This window comes from Malania oleifera, chromosome 9, assembly GCF_029873635.1.
Source record: "Malania oleifera isolate guangnan ecotype guangnan chromosome 9, ASM2987363v1, whole genome shotgun sequence".
Taxonomy (NCBI): Eukaryota; Viridiplantae; Streptophyta; class Magnoliopsida; order Santalales; family Ximeniaceae; genus Malania; species Malania oleifera.
The window spans coordinates 82704569-82732506 of NC_080425.1; the positions used below are offsets into that span (position 1 = coordinate 82704569).

Genomic DNA, 27938 nt, shown 5'->3' on the forward strand with positions numbered 1-27938 from the left:
TTAAAAGACTTTTCTTTTTTATGTTTGTATTTTTTTGATAAATTTTTTAAAAAACATTTGAAATTCTTGAAATGTGTACCTAAAAATTTTAATATTTTAAGAAAAATCAAAAATCTTTTTATCCAATTTCAGAAAAGCTACTATGTCTTTTATCTAAATAAAAATAGAGAAACCATAATACAAAAAATTCCTTCTTTTTCACTGGATTTTGTAGCCGCAAATGTTTGTTTGGTCAATTGATGGCAGGCTCATGGTGGGTGAAGGATGGCAAGAGCATTAATGGCTATTGATTAATGGTTAGTTAGCTATTAATGATTGATCATTCATTACTATGCTAAGAAAAGAGGATGAAGGTGAAGTGAGAAAATGCATGCTCAAAGCTCACAAAATATTAAAGTGAGAAAAAAAATATATCAAAGAATTCATATTTTTTTATGTTTAGATATAGGAAAAAGTGAAAAAATATATATATATATATATAATTCATAAATAAAATTTGATTTTTACATATTATTAATATTTATTTTTTCTTATTTTTAATTATATTAAAATAAACTTTTATTTTTTATAATATTTAATAGATAAGAAAAATACAAGAGAAAAAGAGTTTCCTCTTTATTTTCCTTTATTTTTCTTTTTTTCAAATAAAATTCTTGGTCTAAAAAAACCCAAAAAGGTCACATGTTAATATTATATATATATATATAGAAAAAATAAAAAAAATGTCAAAAAATTATGAAACATTAAAACTAGATTCAAAAATAAAAATAAAAAATAAAATCAGTATTTTAAATAATATTTATAAAATTAATATAAATTAAAATTTTAATCAAATAAATGCTCATTTTTATCCTTGAATAAAAAAATAATCCTTAATAAAACCCAAAAGATAAAAAATAAAATTTTTAATAGAATATAAATTATTTAATTTCAAAACTTGCTTTTTAATTAGTGGTATAGGAACAATCTTATTGTATATGAACATTGACAAATAGTAAATATAATTTTTAAATAAATTTTTTTCTTCATATTTTTATAAATTTATGGACATTATATTTTAATTATATTCACATAAAAATTTAAATTTTTAGTTAAAAAATATGTATAAAATGAATAATTTGATTCACAAAAGTTAATTCTAGAAATTACAATATTCGTTAGCAGGTTGTGAAATAACTAAAAATTTACAAAAGAAATATAAAATTAATAGCACAAACTAAAGTTTGTAGGTAATCATAAAAATATATATTTTTTTCTATCTCATATATTTTCAAATGCAATAACTAAATATGAAAACTTAATTAAACAGAACTTAATAACTCAAGTCATTAAAAGTGTTCTTAATTTTGTACTGAGTTCATGTGAATACATAGTAAACTACAATCAAACAAACAAGCAAACCCACTAGTGACCGGAAATGACTACTAACATAATTACTAGAAAAAAAATAAAATAACCCACCAATGATAAATACAAATAAAAAAAAATCTAAATGTTGTATTCCTATTTTTTTTAGATCAGAAAATTAAACTCATTTTATTTAGATTACTATTTAAACAAAACTATTAATTTTATAATCAAAGGGTCATTTTATAGATTTAAAAAATATTTTTAGATTTTTAAAAATGATTATCTATATATATATATATATATATATATATATATAAAATTTTAAATGAGTCTTAAAAGAATGGATACGGTCGTGTATGGGGTAGCAAATTTTCAAAGATGGTAACAAAGAACAAATATGTCGACATGTAAAGTAGTAAAGAATCCTTGTGTGTTTCAATTTTTAAGCAAAAACGCATTAAGAATAACCCGGATTTCCAACCAGCCAAACACACCCTTACGTTGAACCGCTGTTTAAATTTTAATACTGAAACATGATCATGCTGTTTTACAAAAACACTTTACAGAAGCAACGAAGCAAATCAAAACAATCCCAGAAGCAAAAAATTAGGGATGAAGCTCCGCGTCAGTGCGAGCAGGTGAGGCCAAAGAGCGGGTCCCGGTTTCATTTTCAAACCCTCCATTCCTCCGCGTTTAAAAGCAAGCGCAAAGCTTCGTTTTTTCACACACCATTGAGTCTGCTGCACTGACTTTACTCATGCCCTGATTTTTCTCTCACATATTTTTCCCAGCAGAGAAAAGAAAAGAAAACAAAAGGGCTAAGAGAGAGAAACCCAACAAAAACAAAACATAAAACACCTAGCTGTACTCCTTTTTCTCCCTCTCTCTGTGTTTCAGTTTGTTTGATTTGCTTTCTCTCTCTAGCTAGATTGGCAAGTATAGAATAAATAAAGTGCAGGGGGAAAGTGGGGGAAAGGCTGTTGCTTTGTGAGGAGGGAGTGGGGGGGTGCTCCGGCCATGGGTTCGAGGGGCGTAATGCGCGGCGCATTGGGGGCCAATGTGCCCTCGTCGACGGCGGCAGCGGCGGCTGTGGCGGTGGCCTTCGTGTGCTTGTGGTGGTGCTCGGCTGTTTCAGCCTCTGTGTCGTATGATAGCAGGGCTTTGATTGTTAATGGGCAGCGCAGGATCCTTATTTCTGGATCCATTCACTACCCTCGAAGCACCCCTGAGGTATTACTCCAAATGTGCTTCATGGGTCTCCCTTGTTTCTCTATTTTCTTGCGTTTTCAGTATATGGGTCTCTCTAGATTTTTATGGTTACTTTATTTTTTGCTTTCTGAGCTTCAGTTGCTGTTTTCTAAAAAATTGTTTATTCTTGGGTTGCCGCAGATGTGGCCAGATCTTATACAGAAGGCGAAAGATGGGGGATTGGATGTAATCCAAACCTATGTTTTCTGGAATGGGCATGAACCTTCTCCTGGCAAAGTAATGAAACTATTTTTTTGTTCTCTGCTTCTCTGAATCTTTTGTGGGCAATGCTCCTTCTTCTTCTCCTTCTTCTTCTTCTTCTTCTCCTTCTTCTTCTTCTGTAATATAAGTAAAAGCATTGATCTTTTTTTTTGTTTTTTTGTTTTTTTGTTTTTGTTTTTTTTTTAATGTAGTACTATTTCGAGGAGAGGTATGATCTGGTTAGATTTATAAAGCTGGTGCAGCAAGCAGGCCTTTATGTTCATCTCAGGATTGGGCCTTACGTTTGTGCTGAATGGAACTTTGGGTAACTTCAAAGATTTTACACTTTCTAAAAATAGAAAATATCATCTACTATTTTGAGTATGGAGAAACTTTTGTCTGCATAATTTTCAGGGGTTTTCCAGTTTGGCTGAAATACATTCCAGGGATCAATTTCAGAACAGATAATGGGCCTTTCAAGGTTAGACTCGTTAGAGACATGCCATTCGTACATTGCATATCTATGTTCTTATCTCGTTTATGTTATGTGGTATTTGTTTTATACTAATCGTGATTTCTAAATTTACTATTATGCAGGCTCAAATGCAAAGATTCACGACAAAGATAGTTAATATGATGAAAGCAGAAAGGTTGTTTGAATCTCAAGGCGGTCCAATAATTCTATCTCAGGTAGTCAGATTAGTTATTTTCATTCTTTTATTAATATCAATGCGTTTTTTTAGTTATTTCCAGTATAATTGAAGTTAACTTCATCTCAAATTTAGATTCATAGTTAATGCCATAAAATGAGGAATTGTACTGAGAGAAGTGTTCATATCTGATGTATCTCATAGATTGAGAATGAATATGGACCCGAGGAGTGGGAAATTGGTGCTCCTGGTCGAGCTTACACAAAATGGGCTGCCCAGATGGCTGTGGGGCTCAAGACTGGAGTCCCATGGGTCATGTGCAAGCAAGATGATGCCCCCGATCCTGTTGTAAGTGTTGCTGTGCTTTTTATTCTTTTCATTCCCCTCCTCCCTTATTCATGTCATGCTATTATAACTATTCTTGATGGCTCTAATGTTAATTTCCCGCTTCCCTCCTGGTTAGTGGGGTTGCTACTGAATGGTGTGTTGTCTATTTGTGAGTAATCCTGACTCGTAGCTTGTGAATAATATGAATTTTCACCTCATTTGCACATGGCTAAGTTATGCTTTGTCATAGTCCTATCTGTGATTCATTGTCTTTATTTGCTCACTATATTCCTTTTGGTGTGTTAGAGTTCTGTAATAATATATTGATGACCCTGTTTCCTTGTTTATTGGAAGCACGTCTGTTCCAACTTCTATAGGATCTCAAATAGATGTAAGAACTAATGTCTTATGTGCAGAATGTTAAGAATACTATTCATGGGTTGAACTTGTCATTATCTAAATTATATTATTCATAATAATCATTTCATTTTATAGTTTTTTCTTCAGAATACTGGTTTCCTTGATGATTTCCTTCTTTTCCAGTGTTAACTTGTTGTAGTTATGACTACAGATTAACACCTGCAATGGCTTCTACTGTGATTATTTCTCTCCGAATAAGGCTTACAAGCCAAAGATGTGGACCGAAGCGTGGACTGGCTGGTAAAATCTAGTCCTTTTGCCTTTCTGCATGAATTTTGAGATCTCCTGGCTAATTCTTCTCTATGTTTCTTGAAGGTATACTGAATTTGGAGGAGCAGTTCCTGTTCGACCAGCTGAAGACATGGCATTTTCAGTTGCGCGTTTTATACAAAAGGGGGGATCCTTCATCAATTACTATATGGTAAGTTTTTTTATTATATTTACAAAGAAAATCTAATTCTGAACAAACTTAGCTAATGTTTCTCTTTCTCTTGTGCTGCCAGTACCATGGTGGAACAAATTTTGGCAGGACTGCTGGTGGTCCTTTTATTGCTACTAGCTATGACTATGATGCTCCTTTAGATGAATATGGTATGCAAAGTGTGTCAGCCTGTTTGAGTGGCGTTTATCTTGAAGTTTTTTGTCAAGCATATGATTTATGGTTGGAATATGTAAATCATAGATGCTGAATTGTTCTATATTTTAAATTCATAAAATAGATGGCGGGATCATAAGTTCAGATTTAAATTCTCTATTATCAATGCTATCTTAAGCCTGCAACCAATAAAAGTCTGCCACAACATGATAGAGGGGTTGTTATTGTCATTTCACTATAAAAGAGACAATTAGGTCTAAATGTCAAATCATTTTTTATTTTTGAAATAATGGTCGTGTCCTTTGTTTATTGGTGAGTATGGTGATTGCGGAAATTTAGAGGGGAATCCCATCCTTTAATGTGTGATACTTTAGATTATCTTGGAAAATGTTTGACCGAAGATGATGGTGACCATCCTACTTGTAATGATTCTCTTAGTCTGTTGTCGTGAGTAACTGTCATCTTTCCTGGTCTTGGTAGTGATGCTGTCATAGTGGATGAAAATTTTGATTTATAGGTAAACCACCATGTGATGGGTCTGTTCCCTTGTTAAAAATTAATGTATCGACGATATTTTTAGGATAATTGTATCATCATTACTGCCCAGATTTTTGTTACTTGCACATTTTAAACAGTTCCAGTCTACTACTTCTGTATCATATTTTCCTCAAATTGCTGATGCATACCAGATTGTTAATCTACAAAAGTTATATTTCACCAGTGATATAAATGATAATTTTGATAATTTTTTCTGCTTTTAGGACTATTGAACCAGCCTAAATGGGGCCATTTGAAAGATCTTCATAGAGCAATTAAGTTGTGCGAACCTGCTTTGGTATCTGGAGATCCTGGTGTGATGCCACTTGGAAATTATCAGGAGGTTAGATTTATTTCGGTTTCTAAGAATCATTTCAATTATCTCAAACTGGTTTCAGAACTGAACCGTATCATTACTTTGCAGGCTCATGTTTTCAAATCGAAGTCTGGGGCATGTGCTGCATTCCTAGCAAACTACAACCCAAGATCTTATGCAAAAGTATCTTTTGCTAATATGCATTATGACCTGCCTCCTTGGTCTATCAGCATTCTTCCTGACTGCAAGAACACTGTTTATAACACTGCCAGAGTAAGGATAAAAAAAAAATTCTATAAATTGAAAATTCTCCTTTTATTTCAGCATGTATGATCATAAGGATTGTTCCTTCTTCAAATTATTAGCCCATATACTGAGAGAGTTTTAGAGATTTTCTAGAGATGATAAGATTTCAATTCATTTTAAAAGAAACTTCCTCGTTAACTAAACTATATTGAGTCATTATTATATCATAGTTCAGTTTTGCATGATGCATCTTTATATTTGTAGGTATGATTATAACTTGTTAAAGTTTGTTTATGGCTGTGAGTATTGCTTTGTCAAGTTGAATTTAGTCAACAATGCATGGTTTATGATTTATTGATGTGTGGTTCTAACTTAATATACAGAATGGAAAATGTTTTGCCACAGAGAAGGTTTGACGTGAAGCTAACTATTGGTGCAGGTGGGATCCCAAAGTGCTCAGATGAAGATGAGTCCTGTTGTTGGAGGATTCTCTTGGCAGTCATACAACGAAGAGACAGCCTCTTATGATGATAGTACATTTACCACGGTTGGGCTGCTAGAGCAAATAAATGTCACCAGAGATGTCTCTGATTATTTGTGGTACACGACAGAGTGAGTAGAAAACATAAATATCTGAACTGAAAAATTTTCCAGTAGAATATTGTTCATCAGTTTGGAATCCTGTTTTTATATATGCTGTTCTTTTACCTTTCCAGTGTCAAGATTGATCCTAGTGAAGGATTTCTGAAGAATGGACATTATCCTGTTCTTACAGTCATGTCTGCTGGGCACACGTTAAATGTTTTCATCAACGGTCAATTATCAGGTGGGCATTACATTGACAAATATAATCGATGTCCTTGAAATAGTTAATAAATTAAATGACTTTTAGTGGCTGCTGGAGTGATTTGACTATCCTATTTTCAGAAATTTTATTTACAGAACAAAATTGAAGAGAAAAAAAAATGCTGCATTCACTTGCTACTTGGCTGTGTAACTTCAATAAGATGTGTCTTCTCTTGTTCTAAGTATAAAACAAATCACTACCTAAAACTTCTTCCCAAAGCAGGAGCTTGTTGCTTCTTTTGGTCATCAATATAAACGTAAAATTGTTTGAAACCATTAATGTTAAAAAATAAAATAGCTAGGCCAAAACTGTATGTAATATTGTAATCAGATGTACAGACAATGATAATTAATACTGTTGTTGTTTTGATCATTTACTGGTCATACCCCTTGATGTTTTATTGTCCTTAATTTTTGGCAGGAACTGCCTATGGAAGTTTAGAAAACCCGAAATTAACATTTAGCAGTGCTGTGAATCTTAGAGCTGGTATTAACACTATTTCACTGCTAAGCGTAGCTGTTGGTCTACCGGTAAGCTCTCTCTCTCTTTCACACAGAAATCTATGATGTTCTTTGAATATTGTTGAAGGCAGTTGGAATTTACTATTCTTTGTGCTTTCTGTGAATTTGAATTCAGAATGTCGGCCCACATTTTGAGACATGGAATGCTGGTGTTCTTGGTCCAGTTTCATTGAGCGGTCTTAATGAGGGAAGGAGAGATCTGTCATGGCAAAAATGGTCTTACAAGGTTTCATTTCACAAAATCAACTTCCTCACTGGTTTGCCTTTACATGCTAGATAGTTGTTTAATTGCTTTTCCTGTTGCTTGTTCCTAATCAGGTTGGTCTTCAAGGAGAAGGTTTGAGTCTTAACACACTCAGTGGGACTTCCTCTGTTGAGTGGGCGGAAGTATCTTTGGCTGCTCAAAGGCAGCCATTGACATGGTACAAAGTGAGTATCTCAATCCTTGGATAAGGCTTTTCTTGCTTCTCTAATATTAAATGGGGAAAGTAGGTAAACTGCTAAACTTAATGAGGTGGTGTTTTGACTTTGGAGGATGTGTCCAGACGTCCTTTACTATAGTAACTAGATTTTCAAATTGAAGAAAGTGACAAAATATATGTTGAAAATATTTAAGAAAATGACAATTTCTTTCCCCTCTTTCCTCCATTTTTATTTCCCCCTTTCAACTTAGAAACATGAACTCCCTTGCCATTAAAGCTTACGAAGTTGCAGATTCTGGAAGATGCAGGAGACACTTTTTGGGGGCATAAATACTTTTTTAGGAATTAATTTAGGCAGAAAGAAAATATGCTTGTGGAAATAAGTTAAACAGGAGGAACATATCCATATGTTTGTGCATCAAATTGAATGATGCACATCCTAGTGACCCTTTTAAGTAATGGTTATCCTAGGATTCTGAGTTGGAAGTGACATTTTATTCTCATGCTTTTAGACAACTTTTAATGCTCCTGCCGGAAATGGGCCGCTGGCTTTGGATATGGGTGCCATGGGTAAAGGTCAGGTATGGATAAATGGGCAGAGCATTGGGCGTCACTGGCCTGCATATACTGCTAAAGGCAATTGCAATGATTGTAATTATGCTGGAACATATACTGAGAAGAAATGCCTTAAATATTGTGGGCTTCCTTCCCAAAGATGGTGAGTTTTTCTTTCATTCCTTCTTCTTTTTTAATAATTTTTTTTTGAGCAAAATTTGAGCAAGGTGTGAAATTATTGACGGCCTGACAAGTGTTTAATAATTTCAGGTATCATGTTCCACAGTCATGGCTGAAACCAACAGGGAATTTGTTGGTTGTGTTTGAAGAATTGGGTGGAAGCTCAAATTGGATATCTTTTGTCAAAAAAGAAATAGAAAGTGTATGTGCTGATATATATGAATGGCAGCCAAATCTCCTCAGTTGGGAGAAGCAAGCCTCTGGTAAAGCCAACAGACCCTTGAGACCTAAAGCCCATTTGTCGTGTGCCCCTGGGCAGAAAATCTCATCAATAAAATTTGCAAGCTTTGGAACACCTGAAGGGGCTTGTGGAAGCTTCCGCGAGGGAAGCTGTCATGCCCATAAGTCATATGATGCTTTTGAAAAGGTATTTTGCTCTCTTGCACTCATTATATATGCTCTCTCCCAGTAGCAAAACTGGGAGTGGCACAGCCATGAGCATCTCTTTTACATAATGTCTTACACACAACTGAGATATTTTTTTTAGTGTTTAACCAGAGCTCCAAATCTGCCCTCGTCAGCTAGCCTGCTAGTGTATGTTGCCATAGTGGGTCTCCAAAGAGCATGAATTTGGAGAATAAAATTATAAATAAGAGGCTCCAAACAACTACATGTTGTGGGCAACTAAACTTTGCACCTGTGTACCCAGCTGAATTTATGTTTTCTTCTAATTGAAACCTTTTTTCTCATTAAAAGAGGTTTTTTAATCTCCCCCTCCAGATATTTCACTGCATTTTTTTTTTAATGGCAGAACTGCATTGGTCAAAACTCGTGCTCCGTAGCTGTAGCACCTGAAGTTTTTGGAGGAGATCCATGCCCTAATGTCATGAAGAAACTTTCTGTGGAAGCCATTTGCAGCTGATGACTGGCGACCTCTGGAATAAACCGAGTGAGAAGGCTTTATAATCACAGATTAATTTACTCTGCTGAAGACAGCATTTTCATATACACATATTGGCATAAGTTACAGGTCCACCAGCACCTCAATTATTTGTTTCAGCTTTGCTGGGGGTGAAGTTGTACAAATGTACACAACACACCATCTGGATCAAAGCGCATATTTCTGGATAAGATTGATGTACATAAACTAGCAATTGTTTGGCTATGGAAGCACATCGAGACGAAAATGGAGTCCATGTGCTAATGCATTAGTTGAAGAAGAAGGAAGCTTCTGGTTTCCAGTGATTTCAGTGTTCTGTTTATTTTCCTGGGCAGCAAAATGTTTCTTTGCTATGTAATTGTAAGAGTAGCTACAAGTGATAATAATATCAAGTTCAAAGTCTCACAGTATATTTCCAATTTCCCTACTTCATCTTCTAGTGCCATCTCTCATTTTCAGTTGCATTCACTCTTTTTCATAAACCAACTAGCAAAGTTTTCTACTTTTGTCAAAGTTGCTGGTTCTTAGAGCTACTGATGTTAATTGAAGGGTATGAAAATCAGGCACCCTGCTCTGGTTCAACATCATTTTACAGGGTACCCCGCAAGCTGTTCAGTGAGATTGTTGTGGGATTATCTTCCTAGATATTGCAGCTTCTGTAGCCAAACTCCCTTGAAAATTCTTACAAAGACTTTGTTGAAATGGGTTTGTTCCTATGATTGTCTTAAAACCATAATCATAAAAGAATTGAACTGGATTTCTGGACAGGTTCAATGCTGGGTTGAATCTGAAGCCTATTCATGGACTACCTTCAAAATGAAGGTGTGAACACTTGAAGTTTCAAGCACTTTGGATTGTTATGACAGTCTCATATTTGGTTGACCCATCTCATGTACCGTCAGCTGGGCTATTGCATCCATGGACTAGGCTAGCTGCCTGCATACGTGTAAATTAAATGGTAAATAAGACTTTAGACTTGAAGACAATGGGGGGTTTGACTAGGAATTGTTAGGATCGGAGGAGCCCATGGGTGGACTTGATACACATGGATGAACATCAATTTGACCCCAAAGCTTAAGCTTATTGGGTTTTGGGCTCAACCATGTATATAAACACACATCATCCACTTAATTTTTTCAATGTGGGACAAAGTTACAAGTGGAATTCTCAACAATCTCTCTCTCACTTGTGAGTTCCAACTATTCTCCCTTGAACGGAAATCGTCTCCCTTCTGGGAGTAAGCTAAATTTTCCAACAGTTGTTCAAATAGGCCTTATCATTGGCGCCATACGTGCGTCGGATTACATTCAACGAGCCTCCGAACCAATCCTACCTCACACGTCTTGACCCTATTCGAATTCATCCGTAGGCTAGATGATCTTTATTTGTCTCAGCCATACACTTGGTCCTCCAACTGTTAGCATGTCAGGAAAATTAGCTTCACGTCTCGACTTTTTATGATATTTGCTCACTTAGAGTTACGAACCGTCGTCTTTGATACCATTTGTTAGGATCGGAGGAGCCCATGGGTGGGCTTGATATATATGGATGAACACTAACTTGACCCAAAAACTTAAGCCTATTGGGTCTTGGGCCCAAACATGTATATAAGCACCCATTATCCATTCAATTTTTCTAATGTGAGACAGTCAAAAGTGGAATTCTCATTAGGAACGTCTAATACTCCAAGTGGAGGATGCAACTTCTTGCTCACTTCTACCTTTCAAAAAGCTTATTACATTGGATGGTCATGCTAAAGTTGACTATCTGCCTTGATGGCTCACACATAACAAATCCTATGTAGAGGTCTTGGCCAACCTCAATCTTTTGGGTCTCACTTTTTTGTCCATATATGATGTGTGCCTTACTAGATCGAGAAATTATCTCTATAATGATCAAGATTTATCTCCCTCTGATTTGACTCCCTCCTCAAAGTGATTCACACTTCTTTATTCTTGTATGGGCTTATAGGTGATATGTCACGCCCCGAACCCGAAAATGGGACCCATGGGTGAAAATGTAATCTAACATGTCCTTGTATCATACAAACCATCCAACGACATAGGACAATGGATGAGGGTCCGACCCCGTGGGGTTCCCAGGCACCCAGTACAGATCCACATACAATCATATACGCAGCAGAAAAACGTTTTTCTATATACATACAGTACCATACCAGAGTCTATACAAGTACAGGATCAAGACTCCAACAAACAACGTACAATCGGGTGCCCAACATATCTCAAAATGGCAACCCACAAAAATAAAAGTCCTAACACTTATCGAAGTACTACCTGTAGTACACCGGCCACTACGCTCCCAACACAAGGACACTAGTTCCGGTTACTCGAAGGACCTGAAAATATATACGTACAGCAGGGGTGAGACACCTCTCAATAAGGAAGAATACAAGTTATATCAGTGTGTGGCATTTGAGTGTTATCATGACATACACAATTAAATGCAGTTCCAGTACTAATTTCACAACAGTGCATACATGCATACACACATGATCAAGTAATCCCGGTGTCGTCACACCCTTCGGCCCGAAGCCGGCCCTCGATATCCGGCATTGGCCCGTAACCAACCCGCGAAACATAGCGCCACCGGCACATGACTAGTCCCAGACTTCCATGGCATCGTACCGGCGCAAACTGGTGGATCCACACCCTTTGGTGATCAGCCGGTAAGGCTCACATCCTCGGATATAGAGCCGGATACTTTTGCCAACATGGCCAGCGATTTCATACACCCTCAGATATAGAGCTGGATACTCTCAGTACCTGGAACAAATTCAGAACCCCGTTCCTACTTGCATTTCAACCAAAATACAACACATGCATGCTCATATAACCAAACAAACCATACCCTTTTGATAATATAAAATCATGGTTTTCCAAACATATACAGTTAAACAAGTCAAGGCATGACCATCCCTATAAGACGGTATAAATCATCATATACATTCTGTTTTCAACAAAACCAGGGATGCAACTCGATACCTTTTTTTTTTTTTTCCAAAACTGTAATCATGAAAAACCCATAGTTTTTTACCCGTTAGATTCCCCAAAATGAGTAACCAAAACGCACACAGTACCGTGAACCACAGTTCTATCGAGTCCAATTTCAAAAATAACCGATATAAACACAATTCCCCTTACCTTTCCCCCAAATAACAAATCCCAAACTCCTAAACAGCGAACTGAGTTCCAAAACCTACAAATCCCAGTACAGAAGGTACTCACAATACTGTTCTCTACAAAACTACGAAATCAGAATTGAAAATCGAGTCTTACCTCGATTTTACGCCAAAACCCAAAAATGGCCGAACCGAAAATCCGATCTGTAGAACTTGTAGAGAATCCTTCCACGATCCTTGTGGTAACTTTGGATCGTTGAATCAGACGATGAACGGCGAAAAAATATAGAGAGAGAGTGTATGGTGAGTTTCTAGAGAGATAGAGAGAGGATATTTAGATTTCTTAGCTGAGAAGTAATGGAAATTCCTTTTTATAGCCCTTGACCCGGCCGCCCTCATCGATGAAATAGTGTCCTTGTCGATGAGGTCATATAGACAGCTCTTCGATGAGGCAGTGACCTCATTGACGAGCCTGAGATTCTCGGTTTCCCAAAATCTCTCAGCTTCTCCTCGTCGACGAGTAGAACAAAGCCTTCATCGATGAAATCTGGCTTCGTCGACGAAGCCTGCTCAAATTCCAATTTTACTTTTCTCTTTATTATTTAAACCCACATATCACGGTTCGGGTTCTTACAGCCTCCCCTCCTTACAAAAATTTCGTCCTCAAAATTTGCAATCTTCATTCATGAACTCATTCATACAATTGAACCAATACACACAACTCTAGAGAGAAACTGACGACTACTGCAACGCAGCCTCATCATAACACATACATACATACCCTCACTTATGGCGGAGGAATACTGTGGTTACACATATAAACCGTCAGGAGTTCACAATAACATACACTCCCAACGACTAACCACCTATCCCAACCTAAAGTAGAGAAATGTATACATACTCAGAACAACTATGGATACTTCCGGCGTATTTCCGTTTCCAGTTCCCAAGAAGCCTCCTTAACCTCGTGGTTCCGCCATAATATCTTCATTAATGGTATATCTTTGGTACGAAGTTTCTAAACTTTACGGTCCAGAACCTGAACAGGTATCTCCTCATACACTAAAGTATCCCCAATTTCCAACTCATCATAATTGATAACATGTGATGGATCCAACACGGATCTCCTCAACATGGATACGTGAAACACATCGTGACCCTCGAGAGTGCTGGGAGCAGTGCAATCTTATAGGCTACCGGACCCACTCGCTCAAGAATCTTGAATGGTTCGATGTACCTCGGGCTTAGCTTGCCCTTCCTCCCAAATCTCATCACCCCTTTCATTAGAGCGATTCTCAGAAATAGCTTCCCCCCACCTCGAACTCTAACTCACGGCGGCGAACATTTACGTAACTCTTCTGCTGAATCTGAGTTGATTTAATCCTCTCCTAGATCAAAACCACCTTCAGTCAGCACAAGTTCAGGTCCTAACACTCGACATTTACCAACCTCATCTCAATACAAAGGAGATCGACACCTCCGACCATACAACGCCTCAAATGGTGCCATCCCGATACTAGCGTCGAAGCTGTTATTATAAGCGAACTCTACTAGTGGCATAAATTGTATCCAGCTACCACCAAAGTCTAACACACAAGCTCGCAACATATCTTCCAAGATCTGTATCGTCCTCTTCGACTGTCCATCAGTTTGGGGGTGGAATGTTGTACTGAAAGTAAGTTTCGTCCCTAACGCTTCCTGCAAACTTATCTAGAATCGAGAAGTAAACCTCAGGTCTCGATTTGATACAATGGACACCGGTACCCCGTGCATTCTCACAATCTCATGCACGTATGTCTGCTAACCTACTCAAAGGGTAGCTAACCTTCATCGGTAAGAAGTGAGCAGATTTTGTCAATCTGTCCACGATCACTCAGATAGCATTCTGCCCGTGAAATGCTGGTGGCAATCTGATCACACCAATGTGGTTTAAAATACAAGTGTTTCTGAACTTACTATTTAATCATACTTTTATAATCTATAGGTAAGTCTACTAATTTCTATAAATCTATATATATATATGTATATATATATGTATGTATATATATATGTATGTATGTATATAACTGTGAAACTTCCCTGAAAAACTGTATGTCATGATTTAGCCCCTTATGATAGGGTTGTGTAGTTCGTAGGCAGGACTTAACACTAGTTGGCCTACCGGGATAAGTCAACTGAAACTTTATCAATCATCAGACCGACCTCCTCAACCCAGAATACTGGGGAGCCTGCAATCCCTTCAAAGGCATGATAATTGACCTCCTCACCATCAAATTGGCCACCTCAACCCAAACCCCTGGGGAGCCTGCAATCCCTCCAAGGCACGATTGACTGAAATCCACACACTATTTGAGATATGTGGTTGCACTCTGATCTGAAATAGCTACGGTACCGTGCTCTGCTGACTGAACTGATTCATCAGGGATCTGATACTGTATAATAATATTATATATATATATATATATATATCTTGTTGTTTTATCATGACTCTATTTCTACTAAAATAACCATAACATTGTAATAATTGATTTGAATATACTATGTAATCTAAATAATCTGTAATATCTGAATATCTGAATAATCTGAATGTTATGGTTCTGATATCTGTATATCCTGGTATTCTAAAAAATGCTGTAAAATATATGTTTTTGTACCTATACTATAAATCATGATAATTTAAAATCTGTATAATTGTTGTACGGATATGATATTAACTCATGCCACACTACTAAAATAATTAAATATCCCATATCTTGAAATCTGTATTTTCTAATAATAAAAATAATTTACGATTTAAATAATAATCTTGAAAATCATTTAATTTAATATATGTAACCATTTGAAATACATATACCAGAATACATATACTTTACTGATAAAAATTTCTAATTTAACTAACATAGCATATTTCCCTTACCTGGCTAACTAAACTCGCCTACTAATTCTAACTCACGCCCACGACATTCATAATTCCATAATCCTGAAATTATACACATACATATTTTCCTGTTATTTAACTGAATTCCCAAAATAATTTTCATACTCACATTTTCCTAAATTATAAACCATCTATCATTTACCTACGTTCTTGAGGACACCCACTAAAAATCTTTAGCCTGCCTGCAGTATATGCACAAAACCCTGAATTTTACAAAATTCCAATTTCTCAATTTAACCTTAGAAATACATTCACATCTAAGCTTATATCTTCAATAATTAAATAATTAACCCAAAAATACCCTTACCTCAGTTTTGGGATGGTACCCTAAAACCCCAAACTGAAATTTTGCTATGCTTACGTTGTAAAGAATCTTCTCAAGAACTCTATTGTAGTTTCTGATCATCAAAATGAGGCTTAATGGAGCAAAAATTATAGAGAGAATGGAGAAGGGTTCGTGGGTTTGAGAGAGAAGAGAGAGAGAATTTGATTTTGTTTAAAAATGAAGCTCTTGGTTCTTTTATAACTTTCAGTAGTAGCCAGAAAATCGTCATTGGTTTTCTCCTGCCTAAGCCAAAAATCCCTTTTTTTCAATTTCTTTTATCATTTTATTTTTCAAGTCTCTACATTATGCGCTTATCACCAGTAGCGGGGATCCTACTTCCTATTAGGAGTCCGTGCACAGTCAAGAGAAGGGTAGCTGGATAGGTGTTATGGCAGAGAATATGGAGCCGTTGCAAAAGAACCAGACATAGAACTTGGTGGAGCCTCCAGCTGGGAAGTAGGCAATTGGATGCAAGTGGGTACAGAGGAAGAAGGAAGTAGTTTCAGAAAGGGAAAAAGAGAAGTACAAGGCTTGCTTGGTAGCAAAGGGGTACTCGCAGAGGAAGGGAGTAGATTATGATGAAATCTTCTCCTTTGTGGTCAAACACACTTCCATTAGGGTAGTGTTGAGACTAGTGGTGGAACATGATATGCATCTTGAGCAAATGGACGTAAAGACGACGTTCCTCTATGGTGATCTGGAGGAGCTGATTTACATGACACAACCATAAGGGTTTAGCAAACCTAGACTAGAGCATTTAGTCTGCAAACTAAAGAAGTCATTGTACGGGCTAAAGCAGTCTTCGAGGTAGTGGTACAAGAGGTTTGACACCTATATGACCCATATTGGCTACAAGAGGCACGAGTACGATTGCTACGTCTATGTGAGGAAACTTGTGGATGAGTCTCTCATATTTCTGCTATTGTATGTTGACGATATGCTGATTGCTACTAAAGACATGACCAAGGTCAATCGGTTGAAGACTCTATTAGGAAAAGAGTTCAACATGAAAGGTTTAGGTGAAGCTAAGAGGATACTTGACATGGATATTTGCAGGGAAAGACCTGTAGAGAGACTATTGTTATCTCAGGGTGGCTATGTAGAGAAGGAGTACCACCCTTTATATATACACAAACAAATACCTTTGATACCATGATTATAATAAAGTCAACCTACTCAACCCGGACCTAAAGTGGGGTAACGGGGATACACCTGTCCATATTCATATTTTATTTACGCAGCGGAAAACATAACACAACCAAACTTAAGTACAATACCAGAGTACTAAAGATCTCTAAAATGTACACATAACCCCCCAAAAAATAAATCAAATGCGTTTACACATCCATAACCTTAATCCCCAAAATAAACCCACATCCACATACCCTGCACAACAGGGCGATGTATCCCTTATCTCGGAGCTCGGTTTTCCTGATGTCCCGGATTTCCTAAAATATTTAAGATCTATAGGGGTGAGACACCTCTTAGTAAGACGGGATAGGTTATTATCAGTGTGTGGCAACATGAGTGATAATTTAATAAAAACATTTATTTAATTGATAATTTAACTAAAAAGATGTTTAAACTGTGTACACACACACACACACACACACACACACACACACACATATATATATATATATATATATATTTGATAAAACAGTCTTTTCTCAAAAACATGAAGCTCAGTGAAATGTCTCCATGTAAACAAACAACACATATTTTGTTAAGAACCTACCCCGTAAGGTATCACTGGCTAACGTCATGCTTCCCCCCATGACTGGGTTGTGCGACCCAAAAGCTGGACTTAACTGAGGCTGGCCACCACCAGGTTAAGTCAAACTTCCATAAGTGTCTGTAGTATGATTGGCCTACCGCAACTGGTCCAGACCCAGGGCGGTCAATAACTCTACTTAGGCCCAATCGATTGTCAACACATACACTACCATTCCAAGTCAGTGTGGTTGCACTCACTCCTTTAATACTATAGCTACGGTACCGAGCTCTTCACATCAATCATCCACCAGGGTTCTTAATTCATATATATTACCATTTACATAGTGTTATATAATATCAATATAACGAACTCCTTTTTTCTTGCCGATGTTATATTGGTATATATATAACGACGAATATAACGAACTCCTCATAATCTTGCCAACGTTATATTCAACCAACAATATAAGGAACTCGTCATAATCCTACCAACGTTATATTGTGGTTTCCATAAAAATCATAAACATACAATATAACGAACTCCTCATTTCTTGCCAATGTTATATTGCAGTTTTCACAACAACCGTATCAAAATCCCATTTTTTTTTTCATAAATCAGTAAGTAGCCAAGTAAATCACGTCTCGTATAAAAATCATCATTTTCAATTCTAGTACAAGTCAACAATCAGTAAAGCACATCTCAGTATAAAACCATTATTCTCAAGTTCAGTAGAATTCAACTATCAATTAAAACACATTTCGGTATAAAATTTTCATTCTAAATTTCAGTATAAATCACATATTATAATTGGTAAAAACGTCGTATTTACTCAATTTTTAAAACATCCTCATGCCACACAAATTTTGTTAGGTAAATTATAATATTATATCCACCCAAAAAAATATGAATTTTTTTTTTGCTAAAATATCATTTCCTGCATACTTAGATATTCAAAAACACACACACACACACATATATATATATATATATATATATATATATATATATATATATATTATTGAAGAAAATACCTGACATAACCTATCCCCCTTACCTGTTTCTTGGAGCTATGCCTGTAGGGATCCCAAGACTGTGCCTGCGACACTCACGCAAATCTTGTATCCAAATATCCTAACTTAATCAACTCAAACCCTATAATATTTATTATTTTACATTTCATAGGGTCACACACTCCCAATAACTGATTAAGCATTAAAATACCTTACTTATCCTAGTTTTGGAGTGATGCCCAAGAACCTCAAATCACAAATTCGTTCCGATTAACTTACAGAGAATCGTCCCCAGAGCCTTGTAGTGATTTCTAATCGTCGAATCGGGTTGAAATCATGCCAAAATCGAAGAGAGAGAGAATAGGGGCCGAAACCCTAGAGAGAGAGTGAGGAGAGAGTGATTTATTTTGGAGAAAATGACTTAAACCCTTTTTATAGGCTGCTAGTCCACGTGTACTTATCAACGAGAATTGAGGATTCATCGACGAGTCAAAGAAGGACACTTGTCGACGAGAACAATGGGTTTGTCGACAAGCCTTTTAAATTTAAGATTTCCTGGCTCTAGGGATCTCCTCGTCGATGAGCATAGGGTGCTTGTCGACGAGTCCTTGCTGTTTTGCCCTTCAAACTCTCTTCCTTCTTCTTTTATTTCTTTTTCTTTTATTTTTCCTTTTCCTTTTTTACTTCCATTGTTATTACTTTTCTGGGACTCTACATCCTCCCCTCCTTTCAAAAATTTTGTCCTCGAAATTTGCCTTATTTTATTTGCACTAATCCTTAAAGAAAAATGCCAAAAGTTTATTAATTACCCTCGCTTATGGCGGAAGAATACCGTGGCTACAACAGGGTCCTGGGAGATTACAATCATTCTCAAAGAAGAAAACTCTCCCAAAACCATTTATAACCTAAAACAAAAAAAATACTAACTACTTTACACTGTATAAGCCAATAAACAAAATCACCTAACTTAACCTTGGGTCCTGCTAAACAAGTATGAATATCTCTGGCGCATCTTATCCTCCATTTCCCATGAAACCTCCTCTATTGCATGATTGCGCTATAACACTTTTACTAATGGGATTCTTTTTGTGTGTAATTCCTGTTCCTTCCAGTCTAAAATCTGCACTGGCACTTCCTCGTATGCCAGACTATCTCTAAGCTCCAGTGTCTCATAACTGACCACGTGGGAGGGGTCTGGGACGTACTTCCTCAACATAGATACGTAAAATACGTCATGGATTCTAGATAGCACCGGTGGTAATGCTAAGTTATAGGCAACTGGACCCACTTTTTCCAAAATCTTAAATGGTCCAATATACCTAGGGCTTAGTTTCCCCTTTTTCCCAAACCTCATAATTCCTTTTATCGGTGCAACTTTTAAGAACATGTGATCCCCTGCATCAAATTCCAACTCTCGCCGATGAGTATCTGCATAACGTTTTTGCCAACTTTGAGCTACTTTGATTCTATCCTTGATAAGCTTGACTTTATCATAAGTCTATTGTACCAACTTTGGTCCCAAAACCCGTTTTTCACCAATTTCATCCTAGTATAATGGGGATTGACACCTTCGACCATATAATGCTTCATATGGTGCCATCCCAATGCTGGCCTAGTAGCTATTATTATAAGCAAATTCGACTAGTGGCATGTACTGGATCCAACTATCACCAAAGTCCAATACACAGGCTCGCAGCATATCCTCCAATATCTGTATAGTCCTCTTTGTGTGTCCATCGGTTTGAGGATGAAAGGCTGTTCTAAATGTCAGCTGAGACCTCATAGCCCTCTGCAAACTTTTCCAGAATTGTGATGTGAACCGTGGGTCTCGGTTAGAGACGATGGACACAAGCACTCCATGTAATCTAACTATCTCTTGTATATATAACTTTGCCAATCTACTCATGGAGTAGTTAACTCTGATTGGTAGAAATTGAGCAGTCTTCGTCAACCAGTTTACGACTACCCAGATGACATCCTGACCATGTAATGCTAGCAGTAATCCTGTGATAAAGTCCATCGAAATGTGTTCCCACTTCCATTTAGGAATGTGAAGAGGTTGCAACTGTCCCGCTGGTATTTGATGCTTAGTTTTTACCTGTTGGAATGTCAAGCACTGCTCTACGTATTCAACAATCTCCTTCTTCATATTGCTCAACCAAAAAGATTCTCGAGGATCCATGTGCATCTTAGTGCTTCCTGGGTGCACTGTATAAGGGATTAGTGCACCTCCCCCAAAACGATTCTTTTAATCTCAGCATCTGTAGGCACACAAAGTCTGGTACGAAACCTCAAAGATCCATCATCTAAAATATTGAAATGTGTTCTCTGCATACTTCGTACCTTATCCATGATCTTTATTAACTCTGCATCTTTCATTTGAGTAGCCTTGATCCTTTCCTATAATGTGGGCTAGATAACCAGGTTAGTGATGATTGCCTAATGATCCCCCTCTACCAATTCCACTCCATATCTTTCCAAATCCATTCTGATATGATGCTGAGCTACTATCGTTGATACATATGCATTTCCTGACTTACGACTCAGCACATCAGCTATCACATTTGCTTTCCCTGAGTGGTAACTGATGGTACAATCGTAATCTTTAATTAATTCCAACCATCTCCTCTACCTCATGATTAGTTCCTTCTGTGTGAAGAAATATTTAAGACTCTTGTGGTCTATGAAGATCTCACAATTACCATCGTACAAATAATGTCTCCAAATCTTCAATGCATAAACCACTGCTGCTAGTTCCAGATCATGAGTTGGATAATTCTTCTCATATTCCTTGAGCTGCCGAGAAGCATAGGCTACAACCTTCCCCTGTTGCATTAGCATGCATCCAAGCCTCTTTTGAGACACATCACTATAGATTACAAAGCTTCCTTCTCCCGAGGGAATTGTTAGTATTGGTGTAGTGATAAGCCGCTACTTCAATTCTTGGAAGCTTCGCTCAAACTTATATGTCCATTCATACCTTGCATTCTTCCTGGTCAACCTGGTCAAGGGGCCTAACAATCTAGAAAATTCCTCCATGAAGTGGCAATAGTATCCTGCCAATCATAGAAAACTCCTGATCTCGTGGGTGTTTTTCGATCTTTCCCCGTTTACTACTGCCTTTATCTTACTCAGATCCACATAAATACTACCCCTGGATATAACATGTCCAAGGAATATGACTTGCTCCAACTAGAACTCACACTTTTTAAATTTAGCATACATTTTTCTTTATCTTAGCACCTGAAGAACTGTCTTCAAATGATCCTTGTGCTCCTCGGGGCTCCTTGAATATACCAAAATGTCATCAACAAATATCACGACATGTAATAACCCGAAAAAAAATAATTAATTAAAATTATTAATCAATTAATTAGTTAAGCATTATTAAATTAATGTTTTAAATAAACAAATAAAAATAAATAGTATGAAAAAAGAGTAATTATTAATTAATTAATGAATTAATTAAATATTATTAAATAAATAAATAAATAAAATAGTTAAAAAATTTGAAATAAAGATATATATATATATATATATATATATATATATATATATATATATAAGTTAAGTTAAATTAAGTAAAAAGAAAAAAAAAAAATGAAAAAGAGATAAGGAAGCCAGAAGGCTTCCTAAGAAAATTACAAAGAGAGAGAGAGAGAGCTCTTGTGCTCTCTCTCGTCGTCCACTCCTCTGTCTTCTCTCTCTCTCTCTCCTCTCATTTCTCGATGGATATTCAATCAATCGAGACACGGAAGGTGCCGTTGGATTCCTAGCTCTGCCACCGACATTTTTACTCGAGCGGATTTGTCGTGGGAGCAGCGTAGGCACCATTCTCGGGGTAAGGTAACCTTCCCCTAATTTCTCAATTTCTAGTTAAATCTGCTGCTGCTGTTGAATCGATGATCAGGCACCACCATGGGATCCTAATCCTGATCGTCGTCATTTTGACATGAGTAAATTTTCAATTGGGTTTTTCTAAGCCCCACTCCAAAGCGAGAGTGAGATTTGGAAAATTTGGTAATTTGGCTATATTTAAGGGTATAATTATTTATTTAGAATTTATGGCCCTAGAAAATCTTAAAATAATATTTTATTTATTGTTAATTTAATGGAATTAGGATTTTTTATTTAGGATCCAGGTGAGCGTCATAGGTATTTTTCGGGATCCCTGTTTGGGTAGTTCAAGAAATCAGGTAAGGGGGAATATATATTAAATAAGATTTTATGAAATTAAAGGTAATAAATTATGTTATATTATATGTATGTTTTGGTGTGAATTATAAAATGCCAACCATGTAAAACTATGATTTCTGAGCCTAAGACCACTTATTTAGTTATGTATTTGTAGAAATGAACTGAAGAAAGTGGAAGGAATTTTCTGGATAATTATATAAGAAATGGAAATTGTATTTTCAGTAATTAAATGCTAAATGTGGGTTGACGTATTTTATAGGAATATGTATGAATTTTACTGTTAAATTATGTGACATGAGATTTTGTGCAAATATATGTTAAATGTATGAGATGCAGGCTAAGTAAGTAAAGTAGTGAGAATAAAATATGTTATGGACTATGTTGCTTGTGTATTCTAAATGCAACCATGTAAATGTAAGTAAGTTGAAAGACAGCCATGTTAGCATATCTAATCCATTTCTATGTGGACTAACTTAGGACAGCTAAAAGGAGCTCTGTTAGCAGATTCTAGCGCATTTCTATGTGGACTAACTGATGATGGCTAAAGACCAACTGTAGTACGAAGGAATGAAATGAAAACGTTATGCAATGAAATGATAATGGAATGACAATGCAATGAAATGAAATATGAAACGTGAACGATATAAATGGGAAAGAGTCACTTAAAGTGAAATGCAATGCAATGTTGAGTTATGAACATGAATGAATGTAAATAATTGAATAATGATAGAAAGAGTAACGTATTATGATATTAGAAGCATGTATGTACGTAAAACATGTTACGATTGGGCGATGCATACTCTTCGCCTGAGAGCTTGCTGAGAAAGGCAAGTGCACTAGTAGTTTCAGATGTGGCAGTAGCTGCATAACGTACTAGGGGTAGAGGGAACCTACTTGTATGGGCGAGTAGATTTCCCTATCCTTAGGGCCTTTGCCGATAAGCTATTGTTGAATTGTATGAGTACGAGATTAATCTAACACTTGAGGGCTTATAAGTGCCCTGGTATACTTTAGTTGTGACCTTAGGGTTACCTAAGTATCAGAGCAGAGGGGTGCTACTTGGATAAGCAGGTAATCACCCCTATCCTTGGGTAATCTCGTGGGTTAAATATTTGCATGTGATTGTGTAGGTTCAGAAAACGAATTCAATATTACGTGATGATTTGCAAATGTAATTAAAATGATATCTATTTACCTCATGTTGACCACACGCTATTTTAATATGTATGTTTCTTCCCTTACTGAGATATGTCTCACCCAAACATGAATGTTTCTTTTTCAAGATATCCTCGAGGTCGGGCTTAAGAGCTCGAGGGTATTTTAGCATTTTTGAGGACTATATAAAAAAGGGTATATGTTGAGCATATTTTGGGGATGTATATGTTTATGTTTTATGTCTTTATGTTTTATGGCTGTTGAGTAAGGATGGTTCTGAAAATACTGAAATGTTATGGATTTATAGATAGAAAATAGAAAACTCTGGTATTACGGTATTATGGTATATGTTGTATGAAGATTATGTTTATGTTTTTCACTACGTATGTATATTATGGATTATGGATTATCAGGATTTTATCAGGTATAGCACACTGGACTCGGGTTTAAGGGTTCTGAGCGCTACACGACAAATTGGTCCAGAAACTGGTGGAAAACTCTGTTCATCAAATCCATGAATACCGTAGGTGCATTTGTCAATCCGAATGGCATAACCAAAAACTCGTAATGGCCATACCGAGTCTGGAACACTGCCTTTGAAACATCCTCTACCTTAACCTTTACCTGATGGTATCTGGATCGTAGATCAATCTTCGAGAAAATATGTGTCCACTTTAGCTAGTCAAACAAATCATCAATATGTGGAAGCGGGTATTTATTTTTAATCCTCACTTTATTTGTGACACCCCAATTTTTCATACCATTTTTTTCCACATAGTAACATATAACATATCGGCCACGTCACCACCCTAATACCATTTAAACACAACCCGAACCGAGGTGGGTACCGAACAAAGCGGTCATACCAATATTCCTATTAGCGTAAGTCACAAAATATAAATATACATCACAGTGAATACACATACCAGAGTGTGAACTAACTAGAAATTTATACATCAACATACATACCAAAATAACAAAACTCTAGGGGAATCATCCATCCCTAATTACACACTCACTCTGTATGTAACGACCTGCTTAATTTCCATAATAATTTTTTCCCTTTTATAATAAAACCAATATAATAAATCCAGCAGATCATAATCCACTTGGACCCATGGGTATTGGGGATACATCAGAAAATATTACGGAAGCCTAAGTAGCAGGAAACATAAAATCATAAATAACTCATAACACTATAAACAATACCATCCATCACAACACCAGAGTTACTATATCCATTGTAATTACATATTTAAAACACTCAAAAGAGTCCTAGGGTCACTTCCCACAAAAATCTATTTGACCCTATCACAAAATACATACCCTTTAGAGAAGGCAAATCAGCCGTAACTATCTCAGCGGAGCTTTATTTGCTCTCCTATCCGGGACTCCTAAAATGTTTATGAAATTTTGGGGTGAGACACCTCTCAGTAAGGGAAATAAACTAATACTAGTGTGTGACAACATGAGTTTTTCATGTTGTACATAAACCATACAAAAACATATTTAGTAAACTGTTATGTCGTATTTGGAAAACATATATCATCATATCATGGTAGAACATACTGCATTTTCATAAACATAATTCATCTCATTTAATAGTAATAATAAAAACAACCCTGGTAGGTTAGCTGGCTGTTGTCATGTATTACCCCCACATGACTGGGTTGTGTGGCCCGAGTGCGGGACCTGACAATGGTTGGCCAACCACTGTCAAGTCAAAAGTACAGTCTGTAAGTCCGATGGGTTTGCCAGACCTGGTCCGTACACCAGGGGCGCTCACACTTCTTAAAACCACATCGACTATCCGTCCTCACGCTACTCTTTATAGCAGCGTTAACACAATATTGTGATGATCACGAACACATATCAGCGGTACTGTGCAAGTGCTAGCCTAAACCAAGCTAACCAGGTTCTGATAACATATAACATATAATCAAACTGTGATAGATGGATATTTCATACTATTAATTGCCAAATCAATATCATCACATAAATTTGCATATTTATAAACATCATGAAAATCATCGGCCCGTACACCGGCATTTCATATTTTAACATAGCTTGGCCCATACGTCGGCAAATCATATCCATAGCATGGCTCGTACACCGGAAAATCATATCCATAGTATAGCCTGTACACCGGCAAATCATATCCATAGTACGACCTGTAAGCTGGCAAATCATATCCATAGCACGACTCGTACGCCGGCAAATCATATCCATAGCACGACCCGTACGCCGGCAAATCATGTCCATAGCACGACCCATACACCGAAAAATCATATCCATATCTTTATCATATTCTCAGAAAATAGTATTTCATTATAAATTCTACTCATGCCACACGAAATAGGTTTTATACATATTTAAATATATCATCTTTTACAGCAGTATTTCCCAAATATAAAGTATATATAAATATATTTATTTTCCTGAAATTAGATGCTATAATAACATACATATATTTTCATAAAATAACTAGCTTAGTTTATCCCCATACCTGAATCCTGAAAAAGGCCCTAAAATAATCAACTCTAACGCCAGTTGGATTCCCTGGTCAACACCCTAAAAGCAATATTTTGCAAAACTAAACTTCAGTATTTCTATGCGTACTACGCTTTCTTCAACTGTCAAGAAACCAAATACTGAGTAGAAAGCCTTACCCTGGATCTGGGATGAATTCCGAACTAGGCCTACCAACGATCCACTCTAGCAGATATGCAGAGAACTTCCTTAGGAGTGTCGTGGTGGCTTCGGATTGTCAATTCGGCAAAGAATGAACCTAAAAAACTAGAGAGAAGGTGTAGGAACCGAAAAGGGAGAGAGAGAGAGAGAGTATGTGCATGAAATTTCGGAAAAAAAATGAAGTTTTGGTTTATTTGTACAATGACCTTGCGACAAGCCATGTCATCTCGTCGACAAGGTCATGAAGACAATTCGTCGATGAATTCATTCCTCATCGACAAAATTCAGAATTGTCCAAACCCGCTCTCGGTATCTTCTTGTCGACAAGTCCAATATACCGCATCGTCAACGAACGCGAAGCGTTCATCGATGAAGGTTGCTGCTGCCTTCTTATACTAATTCCATTTCCCTCTCTCTTTGATATTTAAATACCATAATTTCTCTAGGTCACTACACTGTATGTCAGGGTACCAACTCCACTTTATCTGGGAGCTCTATCACCAGCTCAATCTTGGTTTCTTGAAATATTTAGATGATTGGGTGAGACACATTTTAGTAAGACGGAATAAATTATTTACAGTGTGTGGCAATATGAGATTCATTGTTTCATAGCATATAACCTATCAGTGATAGTAACTTCTGAGAAAATATATTATTTCCATAATCATAATCATATAGATATACAACACAAGCTTTTATATTCTTTTACTTCCATTCCAAAATCATTCATTTATAGTCCAAGTTTACCCGCGAAGTTCCTGAGAATAGGGAAACTTACCTGCTCATACAAGTAGCTTCCCTCTGCCCTAAAATCATTTGCAGCCTAACCCAATTAACTCGAGTTTAGCTACAACTGATACTTTTCAGAGCACTCATCATACTCAGTAAGCCCTGAGGTGGTGTGTCTTACTTCACTTTAATTATTTATTTACTCATGCAATTTCATTTCTCATCTTCATGTCATTTCCATTTCCATTTCCATTTCTTTTCCATTTTCCAATTCCGTTTCCATATCTAGCACATGAGTATCCTTGGTAACCCATACACCCAGGTCTATAACTCATAGCTGCCCTGGGAATCTTTCTCCATGCCATGCTTCCCCCCATGGTCAGGGTTGTGCGACCCGAAGGTTGTATCTAACCGCGATTGGTCGACTCAGTTAAATCAAATAATACGATATACTTGTCTGTAGTAACGAATGGCCTGCCAAATACCCTGGTCTGGAATCTAGGGGGCAATATACAACCCTTATCTGGCCCATTTGTACTGCCTCGCCGCATGCTCCGTGAGTCCATGTGGTTGCATTTTTCATCCGCTAGCATCGGTACCGTGCTCGATATCATAACCCATCGCTGGGGTTTACATATCCATTCCATCAGGGTTTTCTTTTCCATTATTTCACTTTTACCAC

General features: G+C 36.8%; 1 protein-coding gene across 1 annotated transcript; it reads left to right on the forward strand.

Moving 5' to 3' along the window:
- The first annotated feature begins 1899 nt into the window (after positions 1-1899).
- Positions 1900-9765, forward strand: LOC131164913 (beta-galactosidase 1). The gene is made up of 19 exons (XM_058122457.1): positions 1900-2580; positions 2740-2835; positions 3012-3124; positions 3214-3280; positions 3397-3489; positions 3654-3797; positions 4348-4436; positions 4512-4617; positions 4700-4787; positions 5553-5671; positions 5753-5917; positions 6330-6502; positions 6607-6716; positions 7158-7267; positions 7374-7484; positions 7577-7687; positions 8193-8398; positions 8506-8842; positions 9227-9765. The coding sequence occupies exons 1-19, from the start codon at positions 2368-2370 to the stop codon at positions 9335-9337; spliced, it is 2562 nt and encodes an 853-aa protein (XP_057978440.1). The 5' UTR covers positions 1900-2367; the 3' UTR covers positions 9338-9765.
- Positions 9766-27938: the final 18173 nt, after the last annotated feature.

Coding starts and splice junctions, on each gene's coding strand:
- LOC131164913 (XM_058122457.1), top strand. CDS start 2,368: ATGGGTTCGAGGGGCGTAATGCGCGGCGCATTGGGGGCCAATGTGCCC. Junction 7,485..7,576: donor GGCAAAAATGGTCTTACAAG/GTTTCATTTCAC, acceptor GTTCCTAATCAG/GTTGGTCTTCAAGGAGAAGG. Junction 8,843..9,226: donor CATATGATGCTTTTGAAAAG/GTATTTTGCTCT, acceptor TTTTAATGGCAG/AACTGCATTGGTCAAAACTC.